The 18,631-nt window shown below is 34.8% G+C and overlaps 1 protein-coding gene and 1 long non-coding RNA gene across 2 annotated transcripts; both read left to right on the top strand.

Moving 5' to 3' along the window:
- Positions 1-1,817: 1,817 nt before the first annotated feature.
- LOC123691257 lies at positions 1,818-2,416 on the top strand. Its single transcript, XR_006751371.1, has 2 exons — positions 1,818-2,182; positions 2,315-2,416. It is a non-coding gene; the product is annotated as an uncharacterized LOC123691257 (long non-coding RNA).
- Positions 2,417-3,232: 816 nt separating this feature from the next.
- LOC123691424 (E3 ubiquitin-protein ligase RNF185-like) lies at positions 3,233-17,541 on the top strand. The gene is made up of 4 exons (XM_045635804.1): positions 3,233-3,639; positions 13,074-13,212; positions 15,339-15,501; positions 17,418-17,541. The coding sequence occupies exons 1-4, from the start codon at positions 3,485-3,487 to the stop codon at positions 17,513-17,515; spliced, it is 555 nt and encodes a 184-aa protein (XP_045491760.1). The 5' UTR covers positions 3,233-3,484; the 3' UTR covers positions 17,516-17,541.
- Positions 17,542-18,631: the final 1,090 nt, after the last annotated feature.

Below are 18,631 nucleotides of genomic sequence, written 5' to 3' on the forward strand. Positions count from 1 at the left end.
GGCTAGTGTAGGTAGGCACCAGAAATCTTCCGGGACGGATTTCAAGAAAACCTAAATATATACCTACTTAAAAAATGCCAATTGAGTTTTTATTCGGTTTACATGTTGTTGTTGTTGTTGTTGTTGTTTGAATCATTTTTTCACTACATATTCGAAGAAAGAAACAAATAAGAAATAACTGGTTACCTACCAAGCTATGTCATAATAATATTTTTTTTATATATACATATTTATATTATTTTACTTCACTATCTTTGTTAAAACAACCTACAGTGTATAAACAATACCTTAAAGAGTGATTTTATGTTAATTGATTTTTTTTGTAATTCAATGAAAACAATATAGTAAATGTAATAAGTTACCGCTTGGTTACCGTGGTAACCGGTAATGGACACTAAATCTATAATAACGGATCTAAACAATTACATGTCTTATTAGATTTTACAAAACATTCCCTGTTCAAAATATATTTTCCGATGATAAGAAGGCCTCTAAATTGCCGAGATTTTTTTTAATAGTATTGTTGTCTTGATGCATGAGAAAAACCAGTACCAAAAATGGGCATTCTCCTTTCATCAAAATCGGTCCAGTAGTTTATGAGCCTATTAATTACAATCAAACAAACAAACAAAGTTTTCCTCTTTATAATATTAGTGCAGATAAATAAATAATAATTCAATTATGCGTTCAAGTCAGTAGCTTATACAATATCAATTAAAAACTTGATTAAAATCAATTAACAAAAAAAATTGGTGATTGAGTAATTGATTTTCATATTTCATGATTTCACCTTTTTTCAATTAACAACCAGTCTATGCTTTTCTAAATATGTAAAATTATTATTTTAAACTATAAAAATATACGCCAGCAAATATTACTAACAACACTTAGTTCATGCCCAATGTCATATCTTAAATTTTTAATCTATGACAAAATGTCGCCCGCCAAAAATTTTGCTCTAACTAAGTTTTAAAAATTATTATCTAGTTACTTACTGATGAAAAGTTATTCCTTTGCACTTTTCCGTATTCTTTGTATTATTTGTGCAATATCGTAACACACACGTAGGCATATTTGATGCGTTTCACTTTAAAACAAATAAAAAATGAGCGTGACGTTCGCGCCAATGAGCGAGCAAGCGACTGAGTGCAGTTACGCCACATGACGTATGTTGAGTGGAACATAAGTGATGTAGGCGGTATCGTCTCCATATTAATATTATCTCAATGGGTTAAATATTTGAAACAATGTCCCCGAATTTTATTGTTTAGAGTTGTAAAATAGGTAGAGGGTAGTGACTTTTCATAACAAACTGCTTTTCTTTTCCAACTAAAATGCGTAGTTTTTGTGAAAATCGAAAATGAAAATAATTTTTTTAAGGTTATTTTTGTACTAAAAACGACACTTTTATACCATTGTATATGTATATTGGCAATATTTATAAATAGATTTCCGGATTATTAATTTATATATATATAACAATTTCTAAAATTATATTAACTACCTGAAAAGGTATATAGCCAAAAATTTAAGTTTGTATTTACCACGTATTTACGACTGACGACATGCCATAGATAATAAATGTTATATGACGCGTTCACGATTGTAAATATTAAACATAATTAGAAATTGATTTTTAAAATGAATTTGTCAAAAATAATTTTAACTTAGAAAGCATTTGATAATAAAAATAATTTTACGATACATAAATAAAATACAAACAAGTTGTTTAAACCTAAGTAGTTTTTTTTTTGTTTGAGTGGGAATCGCCCTAAAGTCGCTTCTGGCACTCGCCGGCCGCTGCCGCGGCACGCTCGCTTCGCTCGCTCGGCTCGTGCGGCAGTTCAAGAGTTAACCTAACACGCTCGTCGCTTCGCTCCTCGCTACCTATTTGAATACTAAAAAAAGTAAAAGTTAATCGTTTTTAAAAACTGAAGCAAAGTGAGATATAAAAATAACATTAAAATGTATCATTTATACTCTATGATAAGCTAGTATATTTGTATTGCTAATCTGTGATCTGCGTCATATTAACTTATCTGTGGCTTGTTGTATTGTTGTAAATACAAATTATTGGAACGATTTTTGGCTATAATAAATTGTTAAAATAATATTTTAACAAAAAAAATTGTAATATGTAAATAAAGTAATAGGTACATGAATATATTTAAAAATAATGCGTGTGAGTGGGATATTTAGACATTTTGATACTATAATGGCTTAAGATTTTACTTAAAGTTGCGTTTTTAGTACAAAAATAACCTTGAAAAATATCATTTTCAATTTCGATTTTCACAAAAACTACGCATTTTAGTTGGAAAAGAAAAGCAGTTTGTTAAGAAAATCCACTACCAGCTATCGACTAAACAGCAAAAAATAATGAAATTCGGGGACATCGAATCAAATATGCAGCCGATTGTTACTAGTAATGAAACAACACACGACATCGGTATTGCACTCACATGTAGTTATAAGATTGTTCGTTCTTACATTGAAATTTATACTTTTTTAACTTACCTTATATTTTTTGTTTTACGTATTTCAGCTTTCCAAAAAGTAAAATAAAAAGAAATATATGTGCCCATCAAGATTACTGAGGATTACGACCCAGAAAAAAATACCTTTTGAAAAATAAACTTTGTAAAGTTAGCTGAAATTTGTGCAAGGCCGCTATAAACAGTTTTTCTTTGATGATTTTGGCTTGAAATTGACCCGTCGAAGCAACGCGTTTAAAAAGAAGATCTGAGTAGCTTACAATTTGGTAAACAGCATCTGATGCAAAACACAACTTTCCTCTATTTACAAAGGATGTTAATGTTATATATCGGTTCATATCCAAGCTTTGTAGCCAAAAGTTATTTAAAACTATCATTCTATACCAATTAAAATTGTATGTACCTTTAAAGTATGACCATAATATTATAATATAAATACTGTTAAAAATATACCTATGTCGTTATTATTTATAGACCATGATTTTTAGTTTTTTCTATTTTGAAAAATCCTGAATTTACAAACCAACGTGGTCACTCAACAGAAAGAGACAAAAAAAATGACTGACGTCATTCTAGGTCATATTTTCTTGTTACAAGTTAATGGTCATAGTGCAATCTCCAGTGTATTAGATATAAGCTTCTTGATTCATACCAATATTCATACGCAAAATACGTGGCTGTATGATTTAGCAGTTCTGTTGTCTATTGCCAAAATTGACAATCAATCAGTGGTCAAACTGTGGGGTTGGTTGGGGAAGTTGTTTCTCATCTTTCCAAGGTATTTTGAAATGCGAAATTGTTTCAGTAATTAAGTAAAAGGACTGTTTGTGTGCTGTACTGTGTCCAGTGAAAGTAACTGTTGAATCTTAATGGAAACTGCGATTTTTCTATAACGTCATTTGCTGTTGTGATTACGCTAAGTGTATTGTGGAATAGATGTTTTTTTGTGACGTAATAATTTAAGAAGGGTGAGATTTATTGAGCCTGTAATGGCAGAGACAAGTGAAGCGAAGCCAAGTGCTTCGGCTCCTGGTGGTGATGCAGGCGGAGAGGAGGACAAGCGCGATGAACGAATGCTGGAATGCAACATCTGCCTGGACACGGCTCGAGATGCAGTTGTTAGCATGTGTGGACATTTATTCTGGTATGTTCTGTTACAATTTACAAATTTTTACAAAAATAAATTAAAAATTGAATTGAGCTTCGGGGTTGGCTTTAGTTAACTGCCGCACGAATTTGTTGGAAATATTTATATTGTTAGTTAGCTAGGTAATGTAAGATTGTAATTCCAAAATATTATCGTTAGGAAACTTGTAGTTTTTTAGTTATTAATTTTTAAAGTTGATAATTTTTTGTGCGAAAAAAGCGCATTTATCCGTTTTGTTGTGCAAAAAAAGCGGACCAAGACGTTCCATTTCACTGTACTGTGACTTTACGCAGCGGCCGGCGAGTGCCGAAAGCGACTTTAGGGCGATTCCCACTCAAACAAAAAAAAATCTACGTAAGTAGGTTAAAAAACTATTAAACTTTTATTTTTAATATCCAAATAGGTAGCGAGGAGCGAAGCGACGAGCGTGTTAGGTTAACCCCTGAACTGCCGCACGAGCCGAGCGAGCGAAGCGAGCGTGCCGCGGCAGCGGCTGGCGAGTGCCAGAAGCGACTTTAGGGCGATTCCCACTCAAACAAAAAATAAATCTACGTAGGTTAAAAAACTATTAGACTTTTATTTTTAATATCCAAATAGGTAGCGAGGAGCGAAGCGACGAGCGTGTTAGGTTAACTCTTGAACTGCCGCCAGAAGCGACTTTAGGGCGATTCCCACTCAAATAAAAAAACTACGTAGGTTTACACAACTTGTTTGTATTTTATTTATGTATAGTAAATTTTTTGTTATTATCGTCTAATGCTTAGTTAAAATGATTTTACACCAATTCCATACATTTTGAGGTTAGAATAGGAAAATTGATTTTTCTCCAAAACTATTGGTTCCCTAACTTTCCCCTTTTGGGGGGAGGGTCCCCCCTCCTCCTCCCCCCTCCCCTCCCACAAAAAACCTATAATACGTGCGGCAGTTAACTAAAGAAACCCCGAGCTTCGTTTAGATATTAAATGTTCACCTTCAAACTCTTGACTTTAGAATATTACGTAGGGTAATGTTTGTGTACACTGTACTGTCAATACAATAACTGATGAAGTTTAAGCTAAAATTTTTTTTTTTTTTTTTTTTTTTTGATATTACTGCGACCAGGCAATCTGTTAGGTAACAATTGGCCTTTATATTGTTTGGAACTCCGTCCGGGAACATGATATTGTTTCAAGGGGCTCGTCCAACGACTCCACCCTTGTAGTCCAGTGTTATATTTGTTTAATTTTTATCTATTTTAGAATCTTTTAGCAAGGTTTGTAATGTCCTGTCTTTTTAGCCTGATGTATTGTTGGCCTCCCTCTCCACTTAACGCTTGAGCAAGGTCGTTGGTATGTACTGTTAGCCTTTCCTGATATTTCTGGCTGCTTTCGACAATTTGTTTTCGAACAGTGGCTATACCGAGGTCAAGGTACATGTATTTATTTGCAATACATTTGGGGATACCAAGTATTGTTCTGAGAGCCTTAGTCTGGAATCTCTCTAGGATTTCAATGTAGCTATTGCTGGCAGAGCCCCAAAGCTGTATGCCATAGGTCCAGATTGGCTTTAAGATTGTCTTGTAAATTAGAATTTTACTATTGTCTTTCAATTTTGAGTGGTGACCTATCAGCCAATTTAGGCTACGCAGTTTTCCATCAAGTTGCTTTCTCTTTGTCCATATATGTTTTTGCCATGTCAGTCTTCTGTCTAAGTGCATACCCAAATATCTAGCACTATCTTCTTGGGGTATTTCTTTGTTGTTTAAGGTTACCGGCGGGCATGTTTCCTTTCTGAGCGTAAATGTCACATGCGTGGACTTACTCTCATTTGCTTTTATCCTCCATAGTTTTAGCCATGTCTCAATTACAGTGAGGTGCTCTTGTATCATGAGAGATGCAGTTCCTGGATCCTTATGGATGGATATCAATGCGGTGTCATCAGCATAAGTCGCAATCATTGTTTTGCTGTTCGCGGGGATGTCAGCTGTATAAATAAGGTACAGTATCGGTCCTAGGATACTGCCCTGTGGGACACCAGATTTTATCTCGTAGAGTTCGGATAGATCTTCGTTGCATTTCACCTGGTAGCTTCTTTTGGTGAGGTAAGATTTGAGAGTTAAATAAAAGCAGTGAGGGAGCTTCTCTTTCAATTTATATAGAAGGCCTTCATGCCACACCTTGTCAAATGCTTGACTTATATCCAAAAAGACAGCAGAGCAGTACAATTTGTTTTCAAGACATTTACTTATTATGTCTACAATTCGGTGGACTTGCTCTATTGTTCCGTGGTTTTCACGAAATCCAAACTGATGGTCGGGCAGTACAGTGAGTAGGTGTTCCTTAATTCTGCTGAGTAGTATTCTCTCGAACAGTTTTCCAATAATTGGCAGCAAGCTAATGGGTCTATATGAGGTCGTCTGATGCGGCGGTTTACCTGGTTTAAGCACCATCACCACTTGTGCTATCTTCCATTGCCCTGGGAAATGTTCGAGTCTTAGAAGAGCGTTGAAGATGTTGACAATTTTCATAATTCCTTTAGGTGGAAGATGTTTTAACAAAGTAGCATCGACCATATCATATCCAGGTGCCTTACCTTCTTTGAGGTTTCTGATTTCTCTAGCGACTTCTTTTGGACTAGTGCTTTTAAGAGGAAGACACATCTGTTTTGCCGAGCCTAGGTATGTATTCACCTTTGCCGTATGATCAGGATTACTCTCAGGGTGTGGTTGAAAAACAGTGTTTAAGTGTTTTGCAAATGTTTCAGCCTTTTCTTTGTCCGATCTAGCCCACCCTCCGTTGCTGTTGTGGAGAGGGGACATATGAGCTTTAGGGCGTTTTAGGGCTTTAGTTACTTTCCACAATGAATAATCTGTGTCAGCATTGGGGCTTAGATTTGTAATACGATTTTGGATGTTTTCATTTTCTAGTTGGCTAATGTAAGTTTTCAGTTCCTCCGAGAATTTGTTGAAAGCTGTTTTGTCGCTCGGATACCCGCTCCTGTGCCATATTTTTCTAAGTCTGCGGCGTTCTTTGATTTTCACTTTGATTTCTAGTGGATAAGAGTTTTGTTTTGGAGGCTTACCTTTCTGTTTTGAAGTGGCAATATTTGCAGCATTATGAATTGTCATATTGAGTTTTTCTATTTCATTTTCTACTTCATCCGGGGTTTTAAGTTTGCATTTCAGATCCACCAGTGTGTTTATTATGTCTTGGTACTTACGCCAGTTCGTGTTTTTACGGTTATATAACTTAGGTTGTGGTTGCAACAGAGTGATTGTTGAGCTTATGTTTAGGATGACAGGAGTGTGATCTGAAGTGAGGTCGATAGGTGATTCTATTGAGACGTAATTATTATCTATATTTTTTGTAACAAAGAAATCAAGCAAATCAGGTATCCTGTTCCTGTCATTTGGCCAATATGTAGGCTTGCCACCAGATAAGTATTCTAGATTCATTTTTTGAATTGTTTTCATAAGTTGTCTACCTCTTGGGTTATAGACTCTAGAACCCCAGTGAAGATGCTTTGAATTCCAGTCCCCTCCACAGACAAATCTTTTATTCAAGGTCGCAAAGTAGTTGTTGAAGTCTTGTTCAGATATTATATGTCTAGGCGGGCAATAGACGGCTGACAGTACAGTTTCCAATTTATTGTCTTCGATTATTATAGAAGTTGCTTGAATTTTCTCTGTGGAATAGTTCTCAATTGGGTAGTGCTTAATATTATTTTTAACAATAATGGCACTTCCTCCATGGCTGTTTCCAGATGGGTGATTAGTTGCATACATTTTGTAATTGTCAAAAACTGTGTGCGATTTAGAAGTGAACCTTGTCTCAGATATAAGTGCTACGTCAATAAATTCTGTTTTTAAAAATAATTCAAATTCTTGACGTCTCTCCGTCAAGCCGTTGGCGTTCCAAGTGACCACTCGGAGGTTTCGAGTCATTTTTTAACAAGGCTGCTGACTAGCTGGACCATGCGATCCATCATTTTGTCTACCATTGTTTCAACCATGGTCATTATTGTCTTTTGCTGTTTGTCAAGCATAGTTTCCATAAGTTTCATGATGTCGTTAAGGTCTGTTGTTTTTTCAAAATGTGTGTCTGTTAATTTTGCCTTTGTAGCCTCTGCATATGTTTTATTGAGATTGGGTACTCTTGAGTACCTGTTATATAAAGTAGGTTGCATATATGTAGAAGTTACGTTTTGTGATGGTGGATTTACTTTTGGCTTTGGTGCACTCTTTAAGATCCGTTCTTTGTATTGCTTGTAGATGCTACAACCTTTGTAGCTAGCCGGGTGTTTCTCTTCACAATTCGCACAAGTAGCTTCGGTGTCTGGTTTTTTAATGCAAGAAGAAGTAGGATGATCTTTACCACATTTAACGCAACGGAATGGTCTATAGCATTGGTTCTTTGAATGACCAAATCTCTGGCATCTTTTACATTGAAGTATTTCCTTTTTTTTATATGGCGCTTCAATTGTAATTTTCATGTTATTCAAGAATTTTACCTTGAATATATCTTTATTGTTGCTCTTTGGTTCCAGGTCAACATAGAAGGTAGGTAGTGGCTCTTTTGTAGCCCGGTGCCTTACATTCACCACTTGTCTGACTTCATGTCCTATATTCGACAGCTCTTTGGCTATCTGTGCAGTGTCTTCTGATGCATGTAGCCCGCGCAAGACAACTCTATATGCTCTCTCGCACTTAAGCTGATAAGTATAGTGAGAAATATTGTTCGCTATAAATTTCTCTCTAATAGTTTTATATACCTGGATGTCTTTAGGCATGATTTTTATAACATGTCCAGATTTCAGGGTGGTCATAGTGTATGAACTATTGTCTACTATTTCATTTAAAACTTCCTTGAGAGATGTAATATTTAGGACACCTGTGACAAAGATAGGCTCAGGTTTAGGAATGTATACTTTTTCTTCTTTCTTGTTGTCTTCTAAGGTATCTTCATTCAAGATTTCAAAACTATTTTGTGTGGGTACTGCAAAAACGGAAGTATTTTTCAGTTTTTTATTTGTGTCGTTTTGTATTGGGCTAGTTTCTTTTCTTTTATTTCTCTTTGTAGGAATTTGGTCTCTTTGCCAGTCCACCTTATTGTTTATTATTTCTAAGGGGGGGCTTTCTGGTCGAAGCTCTATCAAAGTCTGATTACTTTGTTCTGAATTTGGTTTGTCTGAAATTCTCTCTTCAGTTATCAGTTTTGCTGGTAAAGAAGAAGTCGAGTTGCTTCTAGTTCGAGTAAACATACTTTTGTGAAAAGTCTGTTGAATCATATTATTTTGGTTTATGCTTTTTTTTTGTTGATTGGTTTCGCTCATTTTGTTCCCACGAGTAGGGTCGATTTATAACCGTCACACTAGGGGTGACGCCCATTCCCCAGTGAAGGCACGTATACAACGTCGTTAGCCGGGTCCGACGAGGTTGGCGCTAGTAACTTGCCTCCCGCAAGCCATGCATCTTATTGGCGCGTATCCCACCTTAAGATTGGGGTGACTTTTTAAAGAGGTTTTCTACCTCGTAGCCCGGGCGATTAAGCCAAGGCCCCCGATTCCATAGGAAAAGTACTAAGAGTTGCGGGTTGTGAAGGTCATTTCCTACCCTCACTAATTCAAGCTGGTTAAGCTATCATTGTCGGGTTAATTAACCGTCGCCCGATACTCGACGTTGACCTTTTACAGCTGGCTCGGTCACCTCTCAGCCAACCCTCCTCCTTTTGCATACGGGCTTGGGACCGTCATTGGCGGAGTTAAGCTAAAATTAATTAAAAAAAAATATAATAGATTTGTAAAAATGATATTAGGAAATTTTAATAATAAAACACTTGTAAATAACTTGTGTATTTTTCACAGAAGTTTATACTTGACATTTGATAAGATATTGGGCAATTAAAATATGTCACAATAGGTACATAGAATGTGGATATCTAAAATTTATGATAATACTAGCGGTCCGCCCCGGCTTCGCCCGTGGTACATATTAACGTTTTCTCTACATAAGAACCATCCTCGTACTTCAAGGAATATAATAAAAAAAGAATTATCGAAATCGGTTCAGCCGTTCTCGAGTTATGGAATTACAACGAAAAGTGGCATTGATTTTTATATATTAGAAGATTAGACTACAACATCAAAGACGATTTTAAGAAATATTGGTTTCAAAACTTGGAAACTTTAAAATTAAATGATGCGAGAATAAAATGAGGGTACAGTTTAATGAATGGCATTGAGGATATGTTGACAATAAAAATAATAAGGGCCGATTTTTCAATGCCCAGATAAACAGCTAGATAGACTTTATTCTTCAGTTAACAAAATATTCAATTTTTCAATAGACGAATAGGACTTATCTATCGAATAACTACGTTATTTGAGGAGTAAATCTATCTGCTGCTCCAACGGCCAGATAGCGTGCTATTCGACGATTAGACGTTTGAGTTGACAACTGACGCGTCAAATTTGGGATATTTTCGTATGTAATAACATAGAGCGTAGAATTTTTACAATAAAGCCTCTTTCTATAAAATAATTATCAATTAAAATCATATTGAAATTGATGTTTTTGATAGTACTGATGATCATGCCATTGAAAATTTGCCGGACGCTGCCTTTATGTCGTTTCCATCGTAAAATATATAAATTTTAACACAAATTTAATCAAAACTCTTTACTCGAATCAAAATAATAATCAACAATCATAGAACACGTCAAAGATAAACTTAAAAATGCACTCCTGACGTGAGTCATAATGACGGTTGTTGACATATTGCAAGTTGACTCTATCCCGCTCTAACCTGACTAATTTAATATGTTTGTTTCGCCACTCCAAGAGCAGAGCTGCCAATATGGAAATATTTGGTCAGATAGTTATTCATCAAATAAATCACGATTGAAAAATAGGCGAGCCGTTATGAGTTAGATAAGCAATTGAATAAATCTATTCGAGGGGTAGTTATTAGACTGTTTATCTGGGCATTGAAAAATCGGCCCTAAGTGTTGTGTTGTTGTAAAATAAGTGTTTCCACCTTTAACTTATGTTTGTCTGTGTATAAAGGAGTTAAGCAGGAATGTGCATCTTGCTTAATCTTGTCTGATAAAGTTTCTCTAATATACTTTTATAATATTTTATTTTGACAGTTATAAACTCTTAATTTTTTTTTTCCATGTAACCTTCCAACTTTATAACAATGATTCTATTTCGTCTCTACATGTATAAATGAACCCCTATTTCTCTTGGTCATAGCATAACGCGATTATGACTGGGCCAATTTCGATAATTATTTTTTTGTTGTGTTTATTATTGTCAGAAGGATCTGATGAAAGAAAAACTTCAGAAGCTTGTGCCTTTAATTAATAAAATGTGAAATTTTATTTGCCATTTAAATTTCACTGGTTTTACAATTTTTATGTAGGCGGGACAATGACTGTCAGGTCAACTAGTCAGAAAAAAATTTAAGAGAGTTCAGTATTTCAAAAAGAACATTTAACTATATATAATAGTACAGTTACAAGAGTTTTCCGCAATGAGTGTAACCAAATTTAAAAGACTATGTCTTAATATCTGTACTTTCTCTCACTCTGCTGTAGTCCAAGAAATTCAATTTTGCGTCTATAGTGTTAAGATGATGTTCTTTATCTGAATTCCATAACAGATATAAATCTACAAATGCTGATAATGGCTACATACACTTTATAGTGTTGTTATTCAAATATTATTTTATTCTATCAATAATTTCTAGCCACTCAAGTGCTGAACGACCGGGAGCCGGTCGATCCACATACAGGGGCTGGTGCGTTGCGACCGGCTCCCGGTCGATCCACAGACAGGGGTTTTGCGTTCGCTTTATAAAACGGTCTAATAACCTTCCTCTTTCTAACTTATATGACATGTTAAGGAAAAAACAGGCTAGCTATAAATCAAGATAACAACATAACCACATGATTTAAGTGGCCCACTTTTGATGACACATTGAGTAGGTAGTTTTTTGTACAAAAAAATAAACAGGGAATGTGTAAAAAAAATGTATGGGAGGGTATGATGTTTTTATTTTCTCGTAAGAAGAGTGTAACAAAGGATCAATATATATTAAAATCTCACTGAACAGCTGTTTTAATTTTTTATTAGCAGACAAAATGTAACAAAAATTACAAGGGTACATTTGCTTTGACTTACAAGTTGTTTTATTAATTTAAATGTTACCATGTTTTGACAAGGCATAGACTATTTTATTATCTATGAATTTAAATACTTGGAAATGTGCTATTGTTATAGGAATCTGAGTTAATCGACTTTATAAAAATATTGGACCGCCAAAAACCCCATTTGCGGCGGCACCGGGAGCCGGTTCCGCACATTTCCCGATTTTTGCAAAATGGCTCCCGCACTTGAGTGGATAATCACATATATAGTCATTGTTTAATTCTATTAATTTTTTATTATCCTCAAGCAATGGTAAAAAAATTGTAGCCAATGGAAAAATAATGGTGTTGCATCAGAATGACCATCTACAAAATTATTAATTCATTAATAGTGATTTACTGTTTATATATGTTTATATGTAATGCAAACTTTCTTATTCATAATATAAACATAGCAAAAATAATGATAACAATAATTCATAATGTTAATTGTGAATACACCCCTATATCTATATATATAAAACTCAAAGGTGACTGATATCAATCTATCAACGCACAGCCCAAACCACTATAGTTCACTAATAATTTCGTGCACGAAAGTCTCGATTGTGGTAGCTAACAGAGATAACAAGGATAAAAATTTTTGATTTGATGGTTCTCAAATATTTATTACTAACTGAATTTTTTTTTTGTGTTCAATCTCAAGATAAATTACCTAAATTATTCGAAAAAATATTTGTCCTACAAAATCTATGGTTTGTTCAAAGAGTCCCCCTTTCCAAAGTGTATCGATAACGAGGTCATCATAAATGATTACTAACATGCAGATTTTTTTGTTTTCACTTAGTTAATGTTTATATAATCCAACAGACATATTGTCCTACAAATTGCGTAATAAATATTTGAGAACCATCAAATTAAAAATTTTTATCCTTGATATCTCTGTTAGCTACCACAATCGAGAGTTTCGTACACGAAATTATTCGGTGTCTCATCAAAATAAAGCTACAAACGGAAAATCAGCTTGATAGTAGTCATTTGATCAATTTTACCTCCAAGGGGATAAAATAGGGGATGAAAGTTCGTACCATGAAAATTAATTTTCTCCACGCAGGTGAAGCTGCGGGCAACAGCTAGTGCATGCTAAATTTCATTGTAATCGGTTCACTAGTATTAGTGTGCAAGAGTAACAAACACACACATACACTTATCCTCACAAGTTTTCGCATTTATAATATTAGTAGGATTAGTGTGTGAGTGTTAGTGTCAAAGAACAATCTTTCTAAAGGTATGCTTGCTTCTAGCTGGCCATGCTTGCACCAGTGGCTGGAGACGAGACCGAGCAGACAGGTGTGCCCGGTCTGCAAGGCAGCCATCAGCCGAGACAAGGTGATCCCGCTGTATGGCAGGGGGAATACTAAGCAGGAGGACCCTAGGAATAAGGTAATGCTGTCGAGAAATATTGTTTACTCACTGCATGTTTCTGCTTGTTTTAAATCAATTTCGGCAAAAAGACATACTTGATTTTATTATCCATGGACTAAACCGCTGGCAAAAACAAGTATTTCAATAGATTGTGTGTTAATCTAGTACACAAGCTATATCAATGCCAAGTTTCATCAAAGTCGGTTCAGTGGTTTTCGCGTAAAAGAGTAACAACTTACATCCATACATTGTTACAAACCTTCTTAATAGTTATTATTAGTAAGTAGAAATTGAATAATATCTTGGTATAAACAAAAGTAAGTCTTAATGTAAACAATAGTACCTAAAGTACATTCCTTTAATAATGGGTTAAGAAATTCCTTCAATAAATCTTATTATCTTTGTATTGTTTTCAAATATTTTCGCCCGCATATTTGTGTCGGAGTATACACGTAATTCTTTGATAATAATTGCAAATAGTGATTGATTTTTTTTTCCTTGGATAAAATGAATATACGTACATAGTTACTTACGTAACGGATCATGTTTTTGAATTATAATGACACGATGTACGTAAGCGGATGAAATATAGGCGCCTAAATAAAATAATAAAAAATAGAAATGGAAATTAATGTTAAATTAATTTTTATTGTACACTTGATCCATATTTTTTAATATATGTTAAACCAAAAAATACAAAAATCGAATATTATTACTACCACAACACCAACTCATTATATTTTCTAATAATCCTTTCAGGTTATTATTGACAAACACAAAAAAAAAACAAATTGCAGTCTCTCGACAGGCCGTTTCCTGGATCAGATTTCAGACTGGTCATTTGTACTAATTAAATAATTATGGCGCGAAAACTTTTAAATCACTTGAAAAATTATTATCAGCTGTGATAATTTAAGCTTTATAAAAAATGTAGCCAGGAATTTAAAGGGCACTTTTATTAAAAGGTATGATAAAAATATTTAAATTAAAAAAGAATGTAGGTACATATTCATTTTGATTGTGAAATTGTTAATTATCGATTGTTCAGTGAAAGACAAACGCGTGGACCTCGGTAGCGAGTGGATGATGACATGTACACTTACAATCACCCCTCTTGATAGGTTTTATTTTAATTATAATTATTAATTAGCGTAGGTAATTGTTACAAGTTTAAAAGACATGACAGTATACTTTCGCTTTGTTGTTTTATATAATACATATAATGAAACTGATTTATAAAATTTGGACAATTTGATTGTTCAATACAAGAAGTGTGCTATGAATATTTATCATGTTAGATTAAAGCTGTTTATGTTGCGAACTTGCATAAACATATTTACAACATATTTACATTTCTTGACCAGCGGTTATCACTGCTCGATCTCTGAACGTAATGCGTTGAGTGATTTAGTCCAATCCACCACTTATCCACCACATTAGTACATTACCTATCGTTGAAATATGACAAAGTACATTATAATTTATAAACATAATATACACATCGGGATTCACAAGAAAAAACATTCACGGCCTTGGATATACATAATAAAAATATTATATAATATTATAGTTCAGGATACATCGCCCATTTTTGCAAGTGACTACTATCAAGTTGATTTTCCGTTTGTAGCTTTATTTTGATGAGACACCGAATAATTTCGTGTACGAAACTCTCGATTGTGGTAGCTAACAGAGATATCAAGAATAAAATTTTTTGATTTGATGGTTCTCAAATATTTATTCAAAAGGGCGTCTCATCAAAATAAAGCTACAAACGGAAAATTAGCTTGATAGTAGTCACTTGCAAAAATGGGCGATGTATCCTGAATATTATGTTGTCTTTCGTCGAAAAGACATATAATAATAATTAAACAAAAAGTTTGGAAAATCCAAAAGTACACGCGTCATAGCGGTTATTAATTTTTTACAAAAATTCGACTAGAAGTTTTTCGCGACTTATCGTGACCACGCACGTAATTTTAAGCAAACATAAGGACGGACAGACAGCGACAGCGACTTTATTAATTATACTAGGTAGAGAAAGTTAAGGATTACATAATTTATTTGTCATTGCCTGGATTTGCTACCTTTATTTCCTTTATTACAAAACAGTCCTAATAAAATAAATGTTCTTCTTCACGTAGGTGCCACCACGGCCCGCGGGCCAGCGCACGGAGCCCGAGAACAACGGCGGGTTCCCGGGCTTCAGCTTCGGCGAGGGCTTCCACATGTCGTTCGGCATCGGCGCCTTCCCCTTCGGAGTGTTCACCTCCACCTTCAACTTTGGCGATCCTAGACCGAGCGCTGGTTGGTATTTTTTTTAGTAATCATTTTTTTAGCGATTTTGGTAGGTATCTTTGAATCTTGCCAAAGAAGTTTCACTTCTGACACGTATGCTCGTTGTTTTGTTTGGGTTTAATAAGCTAAAAATGGCAATTTAATATTTATTTTTCTTTAGAATTTTTATGTTGTAAGTTGAAGTAGGTTCTTAGAGATGCAAGTAAAGGTTTGAATCTTGTGATATAGCATGAGCTCATAAAATGTTAAAATGTAATCAAATAATATGACGCATTTTAATGTTAGCGATGTACATACTTACAATGTAATACATTATACAAAGTCGTTCAGATGGACAGTTCAATAAATTGAATTAATCGTAACTGCAACATTGGGGTCAAAAATCCTTTTAAAACTTGATACATAATATTATTATGTACAATTATATGCAGGTATAATTTTGTTTTGATTCGAGTTGACCAGGGTGAATGAACTCTAATTATGTCACGAAACAACATTGTTTTATAATTTGTAAAGTGATTATTTTGGGATAAGTAGGTACATCACGCACGGAATCGGATGCGTATTATAGATAACAATTATTTAAAAATTACTAGAATTATATGCTCCAATTCATATTGTCCTTAAGGCGTTAATAGGGGCTAGCGACCTTGGCGACGATTTACTAGGCGGAATCGGGGGACCGGCGCGAATCTATCGTAGTAAAAGTACGTATAAAAATTATTTAAAAAGATATTTGGATATTGAATCAAAATTTAAAACAACCATGCCCTGTGTTTCAATTTCATAAACACACTGTAAAAACACTACAATAATTGGCATTATATTGACTTAGCGTTTTGGTTTAAAGTACAAAAATCGACCTCAGTTCATGATGTTTTTCCAAAAAACCTGATTGTAAAATAAACAAATTAAAACAACCATGCCCTTTATCATATTCGAAACTTTAATATACATTTTTTTTTAGATATGTACGTAAAGAATCTAAGAAGATAAACGGTTATAACTAGAGTTAATTTTCGGTATCAAAAGGGGATTCTACCCGATTCAGGCCTTAAAAATAGTTGCGAAATTAAATGTGTAGTCGAAGTTAAACTAGTCTTGAATATAGGTATATGCGCTTTAGATTACAATTTATAATCTATCTCTTTGTCTATGTTCGTACAAATGCTTCCAAAATTTTGTAATAGCTAATATTACATAATTTTCACCAACACCTAGGTTAAAAATATCGGTGGCCATTAAATTAAAAACGTCAGGGTCGAAACTGCTTTCCAAACCAGTTCCAATTAAAAATATATCCAAAACAAGATTTGTATTTGAATGCATTTCAAAATATATGTCTAGTGTATAGACATATATTTTGATCGACGCAATATATCCTGGCAGGAAAAGTTAATTTAATTTAAGTCGTTCTATATAAATATTTTGTATGTGCGTATTTGTAAAACATGTGTAAAGAGATACGACGGAATTGATATAATTGTTTAAAAACTCTTTATCGGTTAGATAATATGATAAAAATGTTTATTTTGGTTTATTAACGGTATTAAATATTATTACTCGTCATTGTTCTCAAAATCTGTCGTTGGATAGTTATAACTATTCCTTTTCCTTAAATAAGCTAACCCGACTCGAGGAACCCTAATTACTTTTCCAATGTTTTAATGTTATTCATTTATACCAAGTGGGAGTAGAGGTATAGTGACAGTAGTTATCATTTTCTATTTTATTATTTAAATATATTTCAAGAAAGACTTTTCAAAACCTTTACGACGGTATCCGAAATCCGCATGTATAAAACTGAATCTTTTTAATCTTAATTGCTTTTGCAAATGACTATGGTAATTTTGACGATAACATAACTATTCCCCTATTTTGATGTTATAAAAAAATGCCTTAATTTCCTCCATTTACATTTGCAGCACCACGCGGCACGGCGCAGTACGAGGAGGAGCAGTTCCTCTCGAAGATATTCCTATGGGTCGCCATCTTGTTCGTGCTTTGGCTCATATTCGCATGACCAGAGGCGTGCGCTTCGGGGCTGGGGCGGGGGTGTGGGGTGAGGGGGGCTACACGTGCTCGGGCTTGTGTGTGACGCGCTCTGATGGGGTGTGACGCGCTGTGACGTGCTGTGACGGAACACGGGGTTGACTAGATGGGGCAACTAATGTTATTGATGATGTAATTTGAAAAATAAATACAGTACTCCCAAACTGATAATGCGCATAGAAAAATTCGTCACTGTTCGGCAACTGTCATATTTTTTTTGTGATTTTAGAGTTTTATTGTGATTTTATGGTAAAAGAGATAAGTAACGAAATTTGTTTCGACAATTCAATATAAGTTAATAGCGAGGATAAGCCATACGATTGCGAATATATTATATTCGTTGTATTGATTTACTTGGAAAATTCTATACTTAGAACTATTAAAGCGTCTTACTGAAACTGGCGTAGTGATGGATGTATGGGAGGTTAAAATAAGACAAAGTTTATATTTAAAAAAATGATTTTCAAACACTGGTTTACATTTTAATTATGAAATCTAATCATTAAAATCTCAGTCCAAATGATTTACAGAATAAGGGATTATCTCTATTTCTGATATCGATGTTGTGGACTGTAAATTGTTGGGGTTTGTGATCAATTAAACACCCTTCCTTCGACATACATATATTATCCCTTATGTACACTATTACAATTTATACTTAATCACTATTACTTATTCACTACTACTTCTTCACTACTACTTCTTCACTACTAGTCTCGAAGAAGAACTTGCTGCAACTGACTTTAATTCCAAAATGTTCGCTATTTATATGCTTTGCTGGCGGCGAGATACAAAGCGATCGCCCGGCGGCGAGGCACAAAGCGGCGGCGGCGGCTATCTTGCATGTGCCGCCTAGGCCACACCTCCTCCACGTGTAGACGCAATACACGTGGCGTAGTGTGTACAACGCGATAGTCGAAACCGCGGTGCGCCTCGTCGAAACCGCGGTGCGCCTCTCTTCCACGTGTAGCGTTGAAACTCCGCCCCATACACGTGGCGTCGCTGTGTGGGGAGCTCCGTTGTCGCCTGCGCTTGACCTTGATAGTGTGCTCGTCCTTTACAGTCCTCCCCCCGGCGTAGCTTGCGT

Source organism: Colias croceus, chromosome 4, assembly GCF_905220415.1.
Source record: "Colias croceus chromosome 4, ilColCroc2.1".
NCBI classification, from domain to species: domain Eukaryota; kingdom Metazoa; phylum Arthropoda; class Insecta; order Lepidoptera; family Pieridae; genus Colias; species Colias croceus.

Bases quoted from the DNA above. Each gene is read 5' to 3' on its own strand.
- LOC123691424 (XM_045635804.1), top strand. From the start codon at position 3,485: ATGGCAGAGACAAGTGAAGCGAAGCCAAGTGCTTCGGCTCCTGGTGGT. The intron at 3,640-13,073 runs GTATGTTCTGTT...GCTTGCTTCTAG, and splicing joins ATGTGTGGACATTTATTCTG to CTGGCCATGCTTGCACCAGT. The intron at 15,502-17,417 runs GTTGGTATTTTT...TTACATTTGCAG, and splicing joins CGATCCTAGACCGAGCGCTG to CACCACGCGGCACGGCGCAG.